General features: G+C 36.9%; 1 protein-coding gene and 1 long non-coding RNA gene across 4 annotated transcripts in view; one reads left to right on the plus strand and one right to left on the minus strand.

Annotated features, from left to right (window-relative positions):
• Window positions 1-21,031, plus strand: part of ANAPC4 (anaphase promoting complex subunit 4) — a 41,989-nt gene extending 20,958 nt beyond the window's left edge. The window contains exons 17-29 of one of the 3 annotated variants that reach the window (XM_024245542.3): window positions 4,974-5,029; window positions 7,521-7,570; window positions 8,775-8,831; window positions 9,141-9,197; window positions 11,637-11,730; window positions 16,178-16,275; window positions 16,850-16,911; window positions 16,992-17,030; window positions 17,125-17,226; window positions 17,992-18,066; window positions 18,947-19,120; window positions 20,137-20,260; window positions 20,678-21,031. In XM_024245542.3, the coding sequence (XP_024101310.1) occupies window positions 4,974-5,029; window positions 7,521-7,570; window positions 8,775-8,831; window positions 9,141-9,197; window positions 11,637-11,730; window positions 16,178-16,275; window positions 16,850-16,911; window positions 16,992-17,030; window positions 17,125-17,226; window positions 17,992-18,066; window positions 18,947-19,120; window positions 20,137-20,260; window positions 20,678-20,905 (1,216 nt within the window). In that variant the 3' untranslated portion in view covers window positions 20,906-21,031. 3 annotated transcript variants of the gene reach the window in all.
• The window catches only part of LOC129058930 (uncharacterized), a 28,083-nt gene continuing 15,919 nt past the window's right edge, over window positions 9,420-21,583 (minus strand). Inside the window, exon 3 of the long non-coding RNA XR_008524381.2 lies at window positions 9,420-9,544. This is a non-coding gene — a long non-coding RNA (uncharacterized LOC129058930). The remainder of the gene's footprint in view (window positions 9,545-21,583) is intronic.

Consider the following 21,583-nt stretch of genomic DNA (forward strand, 5'->3'; position numbering starts at 1 on the left):
TCAAGTGATCCTCTTGCCTCAGCCTCCTGAGTAGCTAGGAGTACAGGAGTATGCCATTATGCCAAGCTTTCTCTTTGTTTTAAACTAGATTTTTGTTCTAGAAATCTGTTTGGTCAGATATTAGAATTTGTGGTGGATTGATTTCTGTGTCTTTTCTTTTTCTCATATTTTTTGTATCTTTGTCTTTTTGATTTTCTGAGAGTTTTTTGATTATTGTCAAATGTCATTAAACATTTGTTGAGCACTTAACTATGTTTTAAATTCAGTGATAAGTAATGTTGAGAAAAGCCAAGCAAGAAACAAGGACCTAGGGCATGATAAGGTAGGGGATTCAACTTTATATAGGTAGTCAGAGAGGCCTCACTGAGAAGGTGAAGTTGGAAGGAGACGGAAGGGAGCAAGCCCTGTTGATGTTTGGGGGTGGAAGAGGCAGCAAGTGTGAAGGCCCTGAGTTTGGAGCATGCCTGGCATGTTGCAGGCACAAGGGCACTATAGCTGAAGCGGATTGAATGAGAGTAAGGTAGGGGGTGGATTGACAGATGATAGAGGATGGCCAGGTTGCATAGAGCCTGTGGGCAGTTGTTAGGACTTTGGCCTTTACTTTGGATGTAAAGAGAAGCCCTTGGGGATTTGGGAGTAGTGGAGAGGATATGATTTAGGCTTCAGAAAGATCCCTCTTGCTACTCAGAGTTGAGAATAGCTCATAGATAGGCAAGGACAGAAGCCAAGAGAGAAGTGGTTGTCAGAATCTGAAGTGGTCAGGATTGGGATACATTTTGCGAATGTAATTCACAAGATTTTCTCAGTGCTTATCTGTAGATGGTGATAATAAGGGAGTCACAGATAATTATGAGTTTAGGGCCTTGGTACTTGAAAGAGTAGAATTGACATTTACTGAAAGGGGGAACAAATGTGAGGGCAGGTTTAGGGAGGAGTGAGGAGTAAGATCAAGAGTTTGGTGTGGACATACTGGATTGTTCTTTAGACTTACTATTTTGAAGTAATTTTACATAAAAATTACAAGAATAATAGAGACAACTCTGCTAGTACTCCTTTACTTGATTCATCATTTAAAAATATTATACTGTATTTATCATATAATTTATCTTTTCTGAAACATGTGAGAGTATGTTGTTTATATCAGGCGCCTTTTACCTGGAATACTTTAGTGTGTATTTTCTAAGAATAAAATTATTTTCTTACATAACCATAGTACAGTTAACAAATTTAGGAATTTTAACATTAATACAGTATATTAACCTACAGTTCAATTCCCCTTTAGCAATTATCCCAATATGTCCAGTATGATAAGATGCAGTTCGGGATCACGTATTTGTTTTAGTTGCTGTGTCTCTTTAATTTTGAGCAGTTTCTTAAACTTTCTTGGTCTTTTATAAAAGTTGACATTTCTTTAAGAAGCACATCATGTATGTATGTATATGTATGTCTGTGTATCTTTTTTTATGTTTCTCATTTTAGGGTTATCTGATTTTTTTTAATGATTATATTTAGGTTATGCATCCCTGGCCAGAAATACTGCATAATTGGTGTGTCCTTCTCAAGCTGTCATATCCAGCAGCACACACAGTGTCCGTCGTCCACCCCTCTCAGTGATGTTAATTTCGGCCACCCTGTCAGTGTGTTAGATGTATGGAATTTGAAATGCCCATTAGATCTGCAGGTGGAGCTGTCCAGCACAGTGTTAGTTATGTGAGACTAGCGTTCAAGGGAGGGGTCCAGGCTGGAAATGTGCATTTGGGAGCCATCAGCACATTGGTGTTATTTAAAGCCATGGGACTGGATGAGGTAATGAGTGTGCACAGAGTACAAGAGTGACCTGATTTAAGAATGGGGACGATGAAGAACTAGCAAAGGAAATGGGAGAGACAGAACAACCAGAGGAGTAGGCGTCCTGCAGGCTGAGCGAAGAAGGCATTACAAGAAGGAATGAGGGATTGGTTGACAGATGCTAAGTCAAGCAACGGAAACACCAAGAATAGAATAGAGTCTTAGAATATTATTAGGATGGTGACCTTGATAAGAGCCACCTTAGGGAGTGATGGGAGCTGGTACGATACAGAATAAGAGCAGATGCAGTAGAAGACAGCAAGTATAGCCTCTTGAGGAGTTTTGCTGTAAAGGGAATGGCCAGTAGATGGAAGCAGAATTGTTGGTTTTTTTTTCTTCTTTTTATCTTGGGAAGAACTGGAGCATGTTTATGTATGGATGGAATGATCTAGAAGGTAAAAAATTGAGATGAGAGAGGAGAGGCTCTAAAGAGTATGAGAGAGTTGGGACCTAGTGCAGAAGGGAAAGGGTTGGAAAAGCAGAGGTAGGAGCTCATCAGTTGTAGGAGGAAAGGCTGAGAGAGGAGGGTCACAGAGGCCAGTGTATGAACAGGTGGGAGCTGGGGGATGTTCCCTTCAAGGTGCTTTTATTATCTTAACAGGACATCTGTCATCAGCTGAGAATAAGGATAGGGAGGCGGTGTTGGAGGTTTAAGAATACAAGGAAAGCTGTGAAGCAGCTGTCTAGTCCAGCAGGAGGTGGAGTGCACTAATGGAACAGGAGGGCTCTAGGAGTGGGAAAGTGAGGCCGGCCTAGCATGGCTGCAGGTCTGCTGCAGGAGTGGGGCACAGAGCAGGTGAGCAGTTAGATTTACCAGGCTTCATCAGTAAAATGAAGCAAGAGGAGCAAGGGAATTAAAGCAAGGACCAGGTTAAAATGATGGCCCTTGAATCTGAACTACTTTGGGAAGGAAGTGAGGACATGTAGGGGCTGAGAGATGGTGAAAGGTAGTAGAACCAGTAGATGATGCATCCTGGTGGGAGGAAGGTGGGGGCCCTGGAGAGAGGCTGGACAGATAGGAGGGGGTGTTTGGTCAGTGGGATGCTTGAAATTGAGACTTAGAAGGGTTGCAATTGGTGAAGACAGGGTCTGGGGTGTGAACTTCGGAGTAAATGTCTAAGGTCCAGTTGGAGGACAGGATCATTAAACTGAACCATTCTCTCCAATTTCTTATTATAGCAGTCCTTTCTTTTAATTTCTCAAAGTGTTCTCCTGTTTCTTTAATCCTCGTTCAAAACTTTGCTTTTGTTTTGTGGATGTGACATCTTACATCTTTCTGAGGATATTAATTAGATTGCTGTTCCCTGAATTATCTTCCCTTGATGGGTCACTTTTCTGTTTATCTTAGTCTCTCCTTGCAAGGTTTCTTTAAATACCAGATGCTTGGTTGCTTATTCATGTTTATTCAGGAGGCGATTTAAAGTTGCTTGGAATGTGTAGGTTGGGGCAGCAGGGAGCAGGTGCCAGAGTGTGTGGAGCTTTGCTTCAGGCTACTGGTGCCCATGTGGAAGTGCCTTAGCTCTTCCCACTTTACTCAGTTTCTCTGAGGAATCCTTTGTTTGTTTTTGACTGGAGAGTAGCCCCCTAGGCATTCTTCGTGTTTTGGAGGAAACAACATATTGACCACTCTGTGTTATATTTTCAGTTTGTCCCCCTGTGTCCAGCCCCACACATCATCCTGAGGTCTTCTGTTAGACCTGACATTGCTAAGGTCTGAGTGTCCCTGGGCTTCTCCAGGGCGGAGGCTCCTTCCCAGCTGCCCTCTCCGTGCACTGCCTGGCACAGGGCCTCTGCTCTTAAGCCACATCAGTCACTTTTGCTGTTGAGCTGCATCAGTCTTCTGTCACTTTTGACATTACTGAAATTTAATTTCTTTTCTGTTGTTCTTTTTGTTTTTGTGAGTTTCTAACACATGTACCCCTCTCCATCCACGGCCATTTTAATGGTATTTTAGAAGGTTGAGGCTATAGATGTGTGTGCTCAGACTACAAAAAAAAACACAAGGAGAAATGGCATTGCTTTTCCTGTATTTTGAAGTATTTTTTGGTTCACCATATTTGCAGAGAGCAGATATAAAATATTACGTTTTCTATGATCACTTCTCAGTATGAATGAAAGGTAGTTTAACTTATTGTTCTTTCAGGTAAGTAGAATTATTACAGGTTCCAGATGGAGAAACTGAGGCATTGAGCATTTTGATGTTGGTCTAGTGGCCTGGAGTAGGGTTGAACATATTGACTGCACAAAGGAACTTTTTTTCTTTCTCTTATCATTGCTGCAAGAGGGTTTTGATCATATTGCTTAGTAACATAAGAGATGTTTCAGTGTTTTATTCCAAGCGTTTTACTTTGTACCGAAAGGTTAATGATACTGACCTACCTCTCCAGTGGTATTATGAAACTTAATGCTTGGAAAGGGCTTGGAGATTTGGGAATGAAAAGCACAGGTTTTTGCCTAGAGTAATTATCTTATACATGTGAGCTTAAAGAGATTGTTTAAAAAAGTGATAACCCATCTCTGTATTCAAAAACAGTTTTATCAAAATGAAGATGACTTCCATTTATAACACTTAATTTTGGGGGTACATTTGTTTAAAGCCAAGGGAAATTCAACTTTTGAGATCTCAATTGTTAGAATAAAAAATCAGCTTCCAAAAATAATGGTCCGTTGATATCAGAGGTAATAACATAGCACAAATTTGTAATAATGGTTTTCTGTTGCAGTTGATGTTTTTTCTTCTTACTGACCAATGAGTGTTTTCTTTTAAAATGAGAATAATGCTGAAAACTGTTTTTTCTGATTTCTTTTATTTGCAAAGTTAGAAAAGGAGTTCATGCTTTACTGAATAATAAGAAAGACTGTTACACAGTTTGTGGCAAGGCTGTTGTAACCAGTTGGAATCTAAGTTATTTGCTTTATTTTTATAATCAGTATTTTCTTTTCTGAAATTTTATTTTTAGTTAGGTGTTTGATTTGTAATATCTGCTGTTCTAAAGACTTAAATGTCACCCAGATAGGATAAAATAGAACAGTAAGGATTATGATATTTCATGACAGTTGAGCAGGATGTATGAATCCCCCACATACTAATCTTATTTCTGATTTTTTTGTTTTTATCTCTTTAGAGTTATAGATAGTAGTATGAAAAACTTCAAAGCATTTTTTCGGTGGCTCTATGTGGGTAAGTTAATTGAGTAAAGCATTTTTATTTTAACACTTTAAAAAAACTATAGGAGTATTATCTTAGACTGTTTCAATAAATCTAGTACAATTCAAATACTTTGAGAGAACTATATAATGATCCCTGTTGTACCTTTCACCTAGCTTCAGCAGTTATCAACACATGGCCAGTCTTACTTCATTCATACACCCATCTCCCCACAGAAATATTTATTTATTTTTATTAGTATTTAATAAATATACATATTTTTGGAGTACTCATGATAATTTAATACATTCATATAATTTGTAAAGATCAAATCAGTATAATTGGGATATGTATCACCTTAAACATTTTTCCTTGTGCTAGAAACATTCCTCACAGAACTGTTAAAGCTAACTTGTAGTCTGTGTTATCCCTGTCGCTCACCGATAGTTCACATTTTTTTACTTTGTAATGTCTCCTTAGGTTAAAATAACATTTAAAAAAATTTTTGTAAGTATCAGGCACTGTTAGGTGCTAGATTTTAAAAGTAAAAAAGAAAAAAAAAAATAAGTCTCTGTCCTTGGGTAGCTTATCTTCCGTTTGATTATTTGGTCTTCTGTCTTTAGATCTCTACTGTCCACTGTGGTAGCCGCTAGCCACATGTGGCTATTTAAGTAGATTGAAATCCTATAAAACTGTATATTTGGTTCTTTAGCCATACTGTCCACATTTGAGGTTCTCAGCAGCCACAAATGGTTAGTGGCTGCATAGAAGTAGAACATTTCCATTACCACTTCTATTGTGTATTGATGTTCCAGCTAAACAGAATGCACACCACTTATAGCCTGTCTTTGTGTCTTCACAATCTCTTTGCATTTGGGCAGGTAGTTAGTAAGTATTTGTTGACTTGGTATTAAATGTTTTGTATTCACTCTACAGTATATGCATATTTTATTTAGGTCCATTTATATTGCTATTTTTGTGAACTCTCAATATCCTTAAAATAATCCAGCATATATTTCCCTCCAACAAATGCAAAATTTAGTGTTAATGTAATTTATCTCACACTTGTTGAAACTCTAAAGAGTAAAATAGAATGAAAATTACCTGTAATGTGCTAATATCCTTTAAACAATGTCCAGATCTTCCATTCTAATATTGTAAAAACAGACTATATTTTTCAACCTAACATAATTGCTTTTGTTTAAAAACTGGATGTGATCTGCATATGTTGATACTTGAAATTTTTTTGATATTTCTGAAAACTGTACCAATACTAACCAGAATGAGGAACCAGAGAGCTTATCAGGCTGGCCTATTTAAGATCCATGTTGTTAATTAGAATAAATTACAATATTAAAACTGAATGAGACCTTAAAAGACTTTTTTTTTGCAGAGGTAGTTTGGTTTTACTTATAATTATTGGAGGTAATTTAGGCAGTGTCTATCCTTACTACACATTCTAACTGTAGTAAGAATCAGGATTATCCTTATTACACATTCTAACTGTAGTAAGAATCAGGATTCTAACTGTAGTAAGAATCAGAACTGTAGCAATGTGGTACTTTTATTCAGGATTAGAAGAGAAATGACTTACTGCTCGGTCCTTCTCATTAGAGCAGGACATTATAGAAAGCACACTGGATTGGAGAAGTGGAGATCTACTTGTAATCCTGGCCCTGTCCCCAGTAGATACCTGTATAACCTTGGTTTTCTTCTTTGTAAAATGTAACCTCCATGAAGGCAGGGGTATCTTTTATACTGATATATTGCTAGCACTTAGGGTATGCTCAATAAGTAGTTTTTTTGGATGGATAGGAATGAGTGGAACTAGATTTTAGCACCCCTTTCAGATAACTTAGATGTTTAAATTAATTAAAAACAGTTACGTATTTGCAAAAGTACTTATGACTTGCTTGTTACTGACCAAATGCAAGTAAGAACCATGTTCAAATACCATGCAGAAGCACATGAAACATACTTTGTCTTGACTTAAGTAGAACATAATACAAAACACATAGTACTGATGAGGACAATCCTATGAAAGGACAAAGAGAGTCAACCACAGATACTAGATCAAAGAAAAATACATAAATATACTGTAAGTGCATAGCAGAAAAGACTAAGGGAAATAAACAGATTTCTTTGGTATCGTAAGGCTTTGGAAGAAAGAATGGCTTGCAGATTTTAAGAGCAGAAACATCACCAGGTTAAAAGGAGGGATCCTTACACACGTAGTCTTAGCACAGACAGCAGTTAGATTTGTCTGGAGTGGCAACAGGTTGAATTGAAGAAGAAAAAGAATAGTTTAGAATGGTTAGTCCAACAATTTTCAACCTGAAAATATGAATCAAATTTAAGTTCTGGCACCCTTTAGTTTTTGGAAGAAAAATGTTTTTGTTGGTGAAAAGCTGTGTAAAATTGAAGATTTAGTTCAGTCAAACACTTTGTCTTTGAAATGTATTTATAATTAAAATTATGTTTCTAGTTTGCTTTTAAAGATAGTTTTTTAACTTTGTATTTCCAGCAATGTTGAGAATGACAGAAGACCACGTGCTTCCCGAGCTGAATAAGGTAGTATGTACTAGTGCATTTTCACAGCATTCACGTTGTCCTGCTTGAACTCAGCTGTGCTGGTTATTTTGGTACTCTTATTCAGTTATTAGTTAACAGAATGTCAGGATGTAGACGTTAGATCCCTTAAGCACCACCTTTTTAAAAAAGAAATTTGCATGTTTTGTGTATTGTTTCATCTCATAGAATACCTTTATTATGACTATCTAAATTTATAGTTTTCATGTTTGGATAAGGTTTATAATCCATGTAAGATAGCATCGTTGTATTCCTTACTTTGACTTCCTTAAATTTTAAATGCTTCTTATTTTCCTTGGAAATCAGGTGCTTAGATATTAGTCCCTGTGTTGATGTCTGGTAAGCAACAGTTTCTTTCTAAAGAAAGAAAGGAAGGATTCCTGTAAGGACTGTGACAAGCGGCGATGAAATCTCCTTCCAGGGAAGTCTTACGGAATAGGGCAGAATTTCCACTTGATTCCTGCAGCTCACTCTTCTTCACCCCTGCTGAAACTGTTGATAGGTTGGGTGGTTTTGAGCCTGAAAAAATGGACAGCATTAAAATTAGCCTCGTGAACTGATGAGAAAGGGATCCTCCACTCTCTACAACTCGTTTGCTAAGTCGATCTTTTGCACTGTGGGTGACTGGCCTTGCAAACCAGGAAAGTTTCACAATAGTTGTTTTTCTGACATCACTGTTAGCTTTATTTTGGGAGTGAAATATGTCAGTTGTTGGAAGGGATCCTAAGGTATAATTTTCTGAGGGCTGAAGAACTAAATTGGGATAAATTCAGGTCATTGCAAGAAGCAGGAGCCTACACTGAAGCAGACAGCACTGTTTGCCTGCAGCCCTTAACTAAGGGTGACACATCTTATCTGGGGTCCAGTTCCCATTCCCAAAGGAGGGACCTCAGCACATGTGGTCTTAGCACAAGGCCTGAAACAATAAACAATCTTAGGTTATAAAGAGTTTTGTAGCTGTTGGATTAACTGATTGGAAGATGAGTTCACATGTTTGATTACATTCTCGGAACCCTAGGCGTTCATATTTTCACAGTCGCATAATCTATATTTCTTTGAAAGAACTTTGCCAGTTTTCCCATGGCTTTTAGTAGATAGTAAAAATGTCACATTTATAATTATGTATCATTTCTTCTATTGAGCAGCTTTCTTTTATCTTGATTTTTCTTTTTGTTCCTTTTGTTGATAGATGACTCAGAAAGATATCACATTTGTTGCTGAATTTCTTACTGAACATTTCAATGAGGTAAGAAGTTGATATTTCTGTAATAGTTTTAAAAAAAATTACAGTAAACCTAGATAATAACAAGACATAATTAAATTTAACCCAATTTAATTGAAGCCCATAGCAATTACTTTTTTTAAACTGTTGAACTAATTATGTTTATAAACATAGTCAATAAACCAGACTTTTGTTTGTGTGTCTTATAATCTATAAAAGAAAATAATAAGTGCCACTCACAGCTCTCTTGAAAAGGAAGGTTTTGGGTTTAAATTTAAGATATTTTTCTTCATGAGTTGACTTAAGAATTAAACTATGTTTATTTTTTTCCAGGCTCCAGACCTTTATAATCGAAAAGGAAAATACTTTAATGTTGAAAGAGTTGGTCAGGTATGGGCTTTGAACTCATTTTAAAACCTTAGCAGTGTTCATCTTTGTTATCCAAAGTTTCTGGAAAGAATTACAATACCAAGTAATACAGGAGCTCTGCCCTTTTAGTAAAATTAACAAAGAGCAGCAGTTTTTAAACATTTTGATCTGAGAACCCTTTTACATTCTTAAAAATTATTGAGGACTAAAAATACAAAAATTAGCTAGGTATGGTGGTGGGCACCTGTAATCCCAGCTACTTGGGAGGCTGAGGCAGGAAAATCACTTGAACCCAGGAGACAGAGGTTTCAGTGAGCCGAGATTGAGCCACTGCACTTCACTCAGGGCGACAGAACAAGACTCTGTCTCTAAAAAGAAAAAAAAAAAATTATTGAGTACTAGAAAAGAGCTTTTGTTTATGTGAGTTGTTATTTATTGCTGATAGGCATTATTAGGTATTAAAAATTAAACATAATAAAAGATTATTCCTTAATTCACTCAAAAATAGAATATACCAGCCAGGCATTGTGGCTCACGCCTGTAATCCTAGCTACTCGAGAGGCCAAGGCATGAGAATTGCTTGAACCCAGGAGGCGGAGGTTGCAGTGAGCCAAGATTGCATCACTGCACTCCAGTCTGGGCAACAGAGGGAGATTCAGTCTCAAAAGAAAAAGAAGAACAAAAAAAGAGTATACCCATTACTATTACATGTTAATATAAATATTTTTAGTGAAAATGATATTTTACAAAATAATTTAGTTAAGAGTGGTAATGTTTCATATTGCAAACCTCTTTGATGTCCAGCCTAATAGAAAACAGGTGGATTCTCATATCTGCTGCTACATTCAGTCTGTTTCGATATGTTGTTTCTATAGTACCAGTGTATATGAAAAAAGTCTGGCCTCACACAGGTGTGTATTTGAAAAGGGAGAAGTATTTTATTAGCTTTTTCAGATAATTGTGACTTTGCTTTATTATATCAAATGTGGACAAGTGATAATATCTTAAAGGTTTATTTCAGTGTGGAATCTAAAATTGCATTAGTGAACGTTTTTTACATTAAAATTCATTCATCTCCCTTGCACTTTGAACGGATCTTTTGTCCATGCATAATTTTGTAACATCCTGCTTTGGTCATTTGGGAAGTATTGGTTCCCTGAGTCATCCAGCTGTTCTAAATGCTGCCACCTTTTATCAAACTGTAAGGTAGATATCATTAATAGCACCACCAATTTAATCAGAAAAGTGTTTGTGTTGTGAAGCACACAGGGGCAGATGCAGGTTTTCCAAAAAAAAAAATTTTTTTTTTTTTTCGAGACAGGGTATTTCCTCTGAGTAGTACAGTGGTGCAGTCACAGCTCACTGCAGCCTCCACCTCTCAGACTCGCCTCTTGTAGCTGGGGCTACAAGCACACACCACCGTGCCTGGCTAATTTTTGTCTTTATTTTGTGAAGACCCGCCATGTTGCCCAGGCTGGTCTTGAGCTCCTGGGCTCAAGTGATACACCTGCCATGGCCTCCTAAAGTGCGGGCATTACAGGCATGAACTACCGTGCCCGGCCTATTTTTGCTTTTAACGTAAGTGCTTTTCCTCAAGATAACCATCATGTTTTGTATAGCAAAAGTGCCTATGTATAACTCTCAATTCTGTCACACAGAATATTAAAGATTTGTACTCAAGGGTTGAAAATAAAGTTAATAATTTGATGACTTCGTTAAAGATAAATGAAACTATGAGTATGTGACAGAAAAAGAAAACAGTGATTGCTGGTATGATTTGGGACTACTACCTTGACTCTTGGCTGAGACACTTACAGTTTTCCCCACCATCAGTGCAAATGTTAGCACAGTGTAAAGGGCAGGTGACATCTACATTATTATAAAACTAGTATTGACTTTGTAGATCCCCAAAAGCATCTTGGGGATTCCCAGGGGCTTGTGGACCTCACTTGAAGAACAACTGCCGTAGAGTATATTGACAGTATATTGACAATTGATACTTATGAAACTAATTTATAACTTGCATATATAAAATTAAAATACGCTCATGAAAAAGAAACACAATTTAAGTTCGATTTGTGGTCTCTACATCTACAACGTAATAATCTTTTAATACTTTGCAGTTTGTTTAGTTGCTTGACTAAACAAACTACAAACTGTTCAGCAGTTTCTTTAATTTTTAAGATAGTAGCTAGCTAACATTTATGGAGGAGTTAATTCTGCCACATACACATAGCAGATTTTGGCTACCTCACTTAGAATAATAGTAATGCACTTTCAGAGGACTTGGCAATAAAACAAAGTAACTTATTAAGTTAAAAAAGTGTTAAAGTAAACAGATTTTAGACCCTAATTCTTTGATTTACTAAACTTAACTTTTTTTTGTCTTTTACTTTTTTTCTTTTTCCATTTTCCCTTCCAGGTATGAATAAACTTAAATTTCTAATTCTGTATTTCTAGTACTTGAAAGATGAAGATGATGATCTTGTGTCACCCCCTAACACAGAAGGAAACCAGTGGTATGACTTTCTTCAAAATAGCAGCCACCTTAAAGGTATTTCATGAACCAACCAGATTTTGGCCATTTTTGTTTTTATTTAAGACTAGGTCTTAAATAGTTCTGCTAACAGTTTTGCTGAAAACTTGCTGAAGACTTATCTAAGTTTATTAGACTTATTTTTATTTGATTATAAGAACAGCAAAATAACCAATAGTGTATGACATACCATGATAGATAGAAGACACTCTGAAGTTAACAACGCTGTAGCAAGATTGCTTATTCCTAAGTGTTCTTATATAAGTGTTTTGCACCCTGTAAAAATAGGATTTTGAGGGGAAACTATAGAGCCAAATAGTGAGAAAAATCTTTTTGGCCAATTCCAATTTATTATCTTCTAAAAGCACAGGGATGCTCAACTGCATTCTCCTCGGGTTGTAGTTTTGTGTGCGTGTGTACTTATTATACCTTTCATTTTCTAGAATGTCAGAATGTTAATACAGTAAAGCTATCCAGCATTATTAGGGATGCAGCACATAATAGCAACCATTAAATATGCCAGCACATCTTACCATTTTAGATGAAAATATTTTAAAGCTCATATTTCCTTGATGTCTGAAAGAATAATCTAACCAGATTTAGCAGTTGCTTAGATCTTTAAGGTAGTGGGTGCTTAGTCTAACTAAACATTTATGGGGTGCTTAGTCTGCCATATACACACAATACCTGCTTTAATTCTCACAAGATTCTATGGGTAGGTACTTGGTATCCCCATTTACCAATGAGGAAACAGAAGGTTAGAGAAGCCCAGGATCACACAAGCTGGTTAGTGATGGAGTTAGGATTCTGTTAATGTGAAAGCCTGAGGTTTTAACTAGACTGGCAGTACAGGTTGAGCATCTTAATCCAAAAATCCGAAATCTGAAAATGCTCCAAAATCTAAAACTTTTTGAGCACCGACATGACACCACTAGTGGAAAATTCCACACCTGACCTCATATGATGGGTCCCAGTCAAAATGCAGTCAAGACTTTGTTTCAGTGTTCCCCTTCCTGTGTCCACGTGTTCTTATTGTTCAGTTCCCACCTATGAGTGAGAACATGCAGTGTTTGGTTTTTTTGTCCTTGCGATAGTTTGCTGAGAATGATGGTTTCCAGCTTCATCCATGTCCCTACAAAGGACATGAACTCATCATTTTTTATGGCTGCATAGTATTCCATGGTGTATATGTGCCACATTTTCTTAATTCAGTCTATCGTTGTTGGACATTTGGGTTGGTTCCAAGTCTTTGCTATTGTGAATAGTTCCGCAATAAACATACGTGTGCATGTGTCTTTATAGCAGCATGATTTATAATCCTTTGGGTATATACCTGGTAATGGGATGGCTGGGTCAAATGGTATTTCTAGTTCTAAATCCCTGGGGTGGGGGGAGGGGGGAGGGATAGCATTAGGAGATATACCTAATGCTAAATGATGAGTTAATGGGTGCAGCACACCAACATGGCACATGTATACATATGTAACAAACCTGCACATTGTGCACATGTACCCTAAAACTTAAAGTATAATAATAATAAAATTAAAAAAAAAAAAGAATAAGTAAAAGTATTATGAGGCTTGGTCAAAAAAAAAAAAAAAGACTGTTTCAAGCACAGAATTATTAAGTATATTGTATAAGATGTACATGAAACATAAATGAATTTCCTGTTCAGACTTGAGTTCCATCCCCAAGATATCTCATTATGTATATGCAAATATTCCAAATTCCAAAAAAATCCCAAACACTTCCGGACCCAAGCATTTTGGGTAAGTGAAACTCAACCTATAGCAATTTCTGCCACTTCTGTTTGGTTGCTGCTTCTATGAATGAATGAATGAATGAATGAGGGAAAGAATTATTTGATGCCAAGAACTTGGCATATAGTCCAAATTCTTTTTCAAGGCAGAACCTATTTTGTATTGCCAGAGAGTCTTGAGGTCAGTAAGGAGATGCATTGGTGCAAGTTGGCTATTGAATGGAGGGAAGATAAAGGTACGGGAGATGCTACTCATTTACTATATTTAATCAGGATGCCCAGGGAATAAGGCAGAATGTCTGGGGAGGGTCAGTGGCAGTGCTTCAAGAGTAGTGGCACCTGGACCCTATTGCTGTTTTGGCTATTATTGATCCAGGGAACTTTGCCAGGCTAAAAATAGGTCTTACCCTCTTTTGTTTGCCCCACATCTTACGTGTCTGAATAAGAAGAAAGGCCTGATCTTAGCTACAGACCTAATGGAACTCACTATTGAGTTCCATAATGAATTCTAGTGAGGAAATATCAGTGAAACTGTTTTCTTACACTGCAAAAATCAAGTGCTAAATACTTGATCTGTGTACTTTCTTTAGGGTACATGGGTCAGTATTGTGTGATGGGTAAAATTTGGTGCTCTGGAAGCTGGATTGTCTGGGTTGGAATCTGCTCTACTACTTTGTAGTAACACGACTGAGAGCAAGTTGCCTAACCTCTCTGTGCCATAGTTTCTCATCTGTAAAATGAAGATGGTAATAATGCCTCCCTCAAAAAACTGGTGTGGAGATTAAATAAATTAATCTACATAAGCACTTAGACTAATGCCTGGCACTTAGCACAGAAGCAGTCTGTAGGTTAGTGTCTGAGCAGTTTTTACTCAGTGTTTCTGACAACAAAATGAGAGAAATTTTTTTCCTCCTGACACCAACCAATTTTGACACCAACGGGGTGTCTTACAATTCAATTCTGACACTAATTACAGATGGTTAGTGCAGACCTCACAGGATAAGGACGCAGTCCCACAAGACTGCCCTCGCGTCAAATGTCAGGTCTCTAGGTCCCCACATCTCTTGGGTAGCCATGCTTGTTGTCTGACTTGGCTGTAAGGTTAAGGTCAAGAGTTCCCAGAACGTTCCTCCCTTTCAGGTTGGATAATTTTGCTAGAATGGCTCACAAAACTCAGGGAAACATAATTTTTGTTCACCAGTGTGTTGTAAAGAATATGACTCAGGAACAGCCACATAGAAGTGCTATATCAGGCAGGGTATGGAGAGAAAGGTGCAGAGCTTCCATGCTCTCCCAGCACCCGGACATATTCACCACCCAGAAAGTTCTCTGAACCTCATTGTCCCAGTGTATTTATGGAGGTTTCATTATGTAGACATGATTGATGAAGTCATTGGCCATTGGTGATTGAACTCAACCTCCAAGCCCCTCTCTCCTCCCTGGAGGCTGGCGGGTAGAGCTGAAGCTTCCAAACTTCTAATCAAGGCTTCGTCTTTTTGGTGGCCAGCCCCTATCCTAAAGCTATCTAGGTGCCAGCCAAGAGTTGCCTCATTAAAACAAAAGATGGTAGTCCTAGCACTTTGGGAGGGTGAGGTGGACAGATCACTGGAGATCAGGAGTTCAAGACCTGACCAACATAGTGATACCCTGTCTCTACTAAAAATTAGCTGGGTGTGGTGGTATGCACCTGTAGTCCTGTTACTCGGGAGGCTGAGGCAGGAGAATCGCTTGAATCTGGGAGGGAGAGGTTGCAATGAGCTGAGATTGCACCAGTGCACTCCAAGCTGGGCAACAGAACGAGACTCAGTCTTTAAAAAAAGAAAAAAAAAAAGATGTTCCTGTCACCTTTATCACTCAGGAAATTCCAAGGGTTTTGGAAGCTCTGTTCTAAGAAGTAGAAACAAAGATCAGTGTTTTTCTGTGATACCATTGCATCTGTCACCCTGAGAACTTAAAATGTTAATGTGATTATAGTTCATTTTATCCAGCATGGCTTTATCTAAGGGAGGGCCTACAAAGCACAGTGGAAGAGGGTGGGCATTAGAGTCAGACTTGGGTTTGATTGATAGATCTAGATACTTAGTTATTTTCACACTGGGCAATTGCCTAAACCTGTTAAGCTTCATTTTTTTTTTTCATCTGTAAATTGGAGAATATGGTGTTTACTTCATATGGCTATTGTAAGCAATAAAAAAAAAAGATATTTTAAACACCTAGCATAGCAGGTGTTAGTGCTAAATTATATATTACTTTCTCCTGATAAAGTAACCTTTTAAAAAGTAAAGAACTTATTTATATAGAGCTAGTTTCCAGTCTCTTGTTTTAGAGACTTAAAAAACAGTACTGGACCGCTGTTGTCGTTTCACTGTGGCAAAGAATAGAAGAATAAACTTTATTTCATCATATATTTGATGGTTCCCAAATCATTCCTTTCTTCTTATAGCCAGCAGAAACCTACAGTTGGATTTTGGTGAGTCTAAGTTTGTAGTAAGTGAGATTGTTTTTAGTGAGCTGTCAGTGGGGGTTGATGAAAGGCAGAATACCATGGTCGTTTTAATGAGGTTGTGTGAAAATCCAATGAAGTGGTCAGTGAAAATTCTACCTCGAGATAAACTGCAGACTGGCTCTAACAGTAGATTATTTTCTTCTGATTATAAGTTTGCTATAGCTTCTTTTATTTTTGTTTCTGTTTTTGTTTGAAACCAGAAAGTCCTTTGCTGTTTCCTTATTATCCTCGAAAATCATTGCATTTTGTGAAAAGGCGGATGGAGAATATTATTGATCAGTGTTTGCAAAAGCCAGCAGTAAGTTTGAAAGAAATGCATGTCTTTGTGTAGGAGCAATAGTGTCTACAGTATGTGGCTCACTTATGTAAATGATCTTAATTTTTAGAATGAACTATGAAAATGTTGATATTCAACTGTTTTTGATTAACAAAAGTAACAATTTCATATGGTTCAACCTAATACTCCAACTTAAAGTTTCTTACACGTGTGTGTGTGTGTGTATAAAGATTACTAAAGGTGTTGGCATCTTGAGTATTTTATTTGTTCCCAGAAGAAATTCATTGTAAACAGTCTTAGTTACAGAGCTGATGTGTCTCTGTTTACTACTGAAGGATGTGAATGAATGGTTGTTATGAGACCAGAGGGAGGTGGTCTTAAACCTGCCCGGTGCTTAGCACCAAGGTCCTTTTCAGCTCAGAATTTTCTCTTTTTCCTTACTGTTACAATTGTCATTAAAGTTTCTTATGTACAAGATTTGATGATACAGGCGATTTTTTTACTACATTCGAACAGTGATGGTCAGTCACTTTCTGTAGAGTATCTGTGTGCATATTAATGCTCTAATTATGTTTTAAAATCTTATTTTATATAGGATGTAATTGGAAAATCGATGAATCAAGCAATCTGTATTCCATTGTATAGAGATACCAGAAGGTAATTCTGTTTACCTATTGGGTGGTGTAATTCAGCAGCCAATTTAAATTTTTCTCATTTCTTTTTCCCTTTTATTTTAGTGAGGATTCTATACGTAGATTGTTCAAATTTCCTTTTCTGTAAGTATGTATTTCTTCCCTATCTTGAGTGAACAATACAATTTTGTTTTATCCATCAATAGTTAAAAAATATTATGACAATTTTTTTTCTTAGGTGGAATAATAAAACTTCAAATCTACATTATCTTCTTTTTACTATTCTAGAAGATTCACTTTATAAAATGTGCATCTTAAGGAGACATACTGATATTTCTCAGTAAGTATTAATCTGAAGTTTGAATCAAAGAGATAAGATTTTATTATTTGTAAGAATGAAGCATACAGCCTTCCAGCATTTCAGATTTTAAACTACTTTGTGACTTTTAGATGTGTCATTTAATTGTTAGTTTTCATGTCATTAAAAGGGTAACACTGAATTAGGAAGTTATATGATCTTGTTCTAGATTATTTAATTTTTATTGGCATATAATCATTGTAGGACTTTTTTTTTTTAGAGTTAGGGAAAATATGACAACTCAGGATATTATACCTCATTTTTTAGAGGTTAAAAACTTCTAAAAAGCTAAAAGTTAAATAAGTTTTAACTTTTTAGAAGTTAAAAACTTCTGAAAGTGGCTGCCTTATAGAAATGATTTTTGCCTAGGGTTAAGTATGCTTTTCATTAAACAAGAGGCCTTGCCTAACAGAGACTTACTTTGAAATTGAAAGTAGAAGTTCTGAAAAATAAATCATATTTAAAATGCCATTGGTATCTTAAAAATGGTTTTAAATCTGAATTTGAAGAAAATGTTGAGACCAAGATGTAACCAAAAAGAAATAATTTGGTTATTTCTATTCCAAATGTCTTTGGTGACTGTGTGATTTTAAATTAAATTGGTTTATCTAGGCGTTTAAACCAGTTCTCAGTGTTCTAAAGAAGTAAATGTACTGACCCTGACAATCATGTTCTTTTAAGCATTTAGATTATTGACTATCCAGGTTGTTCCATAAAGTCTCTTTTTTTCCCCCTTCTTTCTTGAAGATCTGTGAGTAATGGACTAATTGCTATTAAATTTGGGAGCTTTACATATGCCACAACGGAAAAAGTCAGAAGAAGGTAAGTCTTGAATCTTGTTTGGATGAAATGTAGATACGTGTGATATGTGTATATGTTTAGGAATAGGGTCAGACTCAGTTGCGGTGATAATATAGGTAAAAAGGCTTTGCCACTTCCCACATCAAGGGCAGGATTCTTTGTGTATTTGTACATAGAGAATGATTTGACTTGTGGTTGAATAGAACCTTAGTGCCCCGCAGTTTATGTCATGTGGTTTCCTGTAATTAACACTCCTGAGCTCCCTGTTAGCAAAGAAAGTAATGTGGTTCCCATGGGCAGATGGCCTGCAGGGCTGAAGTTCTTGTTATGACCAAAAAAAATTGAGGTGATGCCATTCTCAGTGATGGGAGATTTTCTTAGGATTCAAAATGGTAACAGTACCTAAGCCATCCCTGAGGCTTCGCAAGGGAAAGAGTGACAATCATAGGCTGATCTTTTTCTCACTTTTTTCCTCACATAAAATAAGTTTTTTTATGATAAAGTCTTTGGAGTTGCTGTGCCTATTTTTCATGTGTATTATCTTATTTTTATTTCTCAGTCTAGTCAACTCTGCTGAATGTGTATATAAGGTGTCATTCATAGCATTTCCATAGGCTTAAGGCCTAACCATTGATGGCCAGGGGCTTTCTAGAACTGAAACAACTTCACAGATTTTTGGGGGTCATGATTACCCATTTTTAAGATTTGGTTATATATGTGAATAATCAGTACAAAAAGTAACTGATTTTAATACAAACCAATGGTATATTTTAAATGTTATTGTACAGAATGTCACTTAACTTTTAAATTTTTTTCTGCTTGCTGCCAGTATAACATGCATACAATATTTTCTCAGTAGTCATGATCATCTTTGATATAACAAAACTTATTTTAATTCTAGCATCTACAGTTGTTTAGATGCACAGTTTTATGATGATGAAACTGTAACAGTAGTTCTTAAAGACACTGTAGGACGTGAAGGAAGAGATAGACTCTTGGTCCAGCTGCCTTTGTCTTTAGTATATAACAGTGAAGATTCTGCAGAATATCAGTTCACTGGGACTTATTCTACAAGGTAACTAGTAAAATTGTCTTTCTGATATTACAGTTAAATATTTTTTTAATGCACATTATAAATTCCAACCTTTTAGGTATGCTAGATAATGGTTATTTCATTACTAGGGATAACCACAGAGGTAGCTGAGCAGAAATGCTCCAGTTTTTCATACAAAATATGCTGGCCTTAATAGCTTTTTTCGTCCCTTTGCTTTACTAGTAAATCAGGAAGTATTTGCTGGAATCAAGGTGGAAAATTATTTGGAGTGGAGAATGGGACTTCTTTTAGTTACATTTTTAAGGATAGCATTAACCCTAGTTGGTTGGAATTAGTTATTTTTGATTTGTCTTCAGTATTTTCCTTCCAGAATTAAGACCTCAGTACCCATGTAGGAAGTATACTGTCAGTTCCAAGAGATGGCTTTAATTGACAGAGACTTAAGTAAGCAGATCTCTAATTTAAAAATGTATCCATTTGCTTTCTTTGAAAGGGAGTCAGAAACCTTGCTAAGATGATATTCTGCCTATTTGGAATTACAGTATTTCTTTTCTTTTTTTTTTTGAAACAGGGCCTCTCTCTGTCACCCAGGTTGGAGTGCAGTGACGCAATCATAGCTCACTGTAGCCTCCAACTCATGGGCTCAAGTGACCCTCCTGCCTCAGCCTCTCATAGCTGGGACTATAGGCATGTGCCACCTTGCCTGGCTAATTTTATTTTTTTACAGAGATGGAGTCTCACTATGTTGCCCAGGCTGGCCTTGAACTCCTGGACTCAAGCAATCCTCCCACCTTGGCCTCGCAAAGTGCTGAGATTCCAGGCATGAGCCACTGTGCCTAGCCAGAATATAGAATATGGAACTTTTATAGAATATTATATCACAGCTTTTTTTCTAACACAACAGTTGCTAGAATTATATTGGAAATAGAAGTATGAGTAGAAGTCAAAACCATAATTGACCCTAACACCACCTGTAGTAAACTAGGGAGGAGAAGATCCCCTTTTCATTCCTGAGTTGGTTTTTTTTCCCTCTTTAGGCTAGATGAACAGTGTAGTGCTATTCCCACCCGTACCATGCATTTCGAGAAGCACTGGAGATTACTGGAAAGTATGAAAGCACAGTATGTTGCTGGGAATGGTTTTCGAAAAGTGTCCTGTGTGGTAAGTGTTTAGAGGTCGTTCAGCAACTAAGAAATTACAAGAAGTAATGTTGCTTCTTTGGAACCTTCATCAAATACATGGTATATAAGGTCCTTTTGTGCAAATATTTTTACTGTAATTTATAGCTTGTATTGATTATGATCATGTGGTGGCCTTAGCTATTTAGTTCTCTTGTTCTGATAAAGCTTACTAAGTAGTTAATAATAATACTAGATTTTAATCTCACGAAATTGCCACTGTTGTTATGTGGAGATCTTTTTATACAAAATGAAGGCTGAATTTATTGATTTTGTTGTAAATTGATGGGAATATAACTTTCCTATAAAACCATTCTTTGATTCAGACTTCTGATTTCTAATTCTTTATATATGATAAGCCATTAACTTAAAAATGCTTTTATGGCCTTTTTTTTTTTAGTTAAGCTCAAATCTTCGTCATGTGAGAGTATTTGAAATGGACATAGATGATGAATGGGAGCTCGATGAGTCTTCAGATGAAGAGGAGGAGGCCAGTAATAAGCCTGTAAAAATAAAGGAAGAAGTGTTGTCGGAGTCAGAGGCAGAGAACCAACAAGCTGGTGCTGCTGCTTTAGCTCCAGAGATAGTCATTAAAGTGGAAAAACTTGACCCTGAGCTAGACTCGTAATCTAGCTTGCCATTATTGTGTGTGTAATTATGGCCAAAAGGACATAGGAGATGGACTAAGATGTCTTGGACCACCTTTAATTTTCTTTGTGTAACAAAGAAATAAACAGTAAATTTTATTTTTTCATATTCTGCTTCATCTTCTCTTAGTGATATAGTCACTATGATAGACTTTATTTTTTCTGAGATTTCTCTTTAATGCTATGTGCAGAACTAGTGTTTAAAGAAAACAGGGCCAGGCATGGTGGCTCATGCCGGTAATCTCAGCACTTTGGGAGTCTGAGGTGGGTGGCTCACTTGAAGTCAGGAGTTCAAGACCAGCCTGGCCAACATGGCAAAACCCCGTCTCTACTAAAAATACAAAAATGAGCTGGGCATGGTGCATGCCCCTATAATTACAGCCACTTGGGAGGCTGAGGCATGAGAATCGCTTGAATCTGGGAGCCAGAGGTTTCAGTGGGCTGAGATTGCACCATTGTACTCCATCCAGCCTGGGTGATGGAGTGAGACTCTGTCTCAAAAAAGAAAGAAAGAAAGTGAACAAATTGAATATGAAGAAAAAGTCTAATCTTTTCTGTCAGAAGGGTAGGTATCAGGAATTGTTCCTGTATCACTGAAATAGTCACTCATCACTGGAAATTTTAATGCATTTAGTATTTTAAAACTATAGACAACATTC

The sequence above is a fragment of the Pongo abelii genome, chromosome 3, assembly GCF_028885655.2.
Source record: "Pongo abelii isolate AG06213 chromosome 3, NHGRI_mPonAbe1-v2.0_pri, whole genome shotgun sequence".
NCBI lineage: Eukaryota > Metazoa > Chordata > Mammalia > Primates > Hominidae > Pongo > Pongo abelii.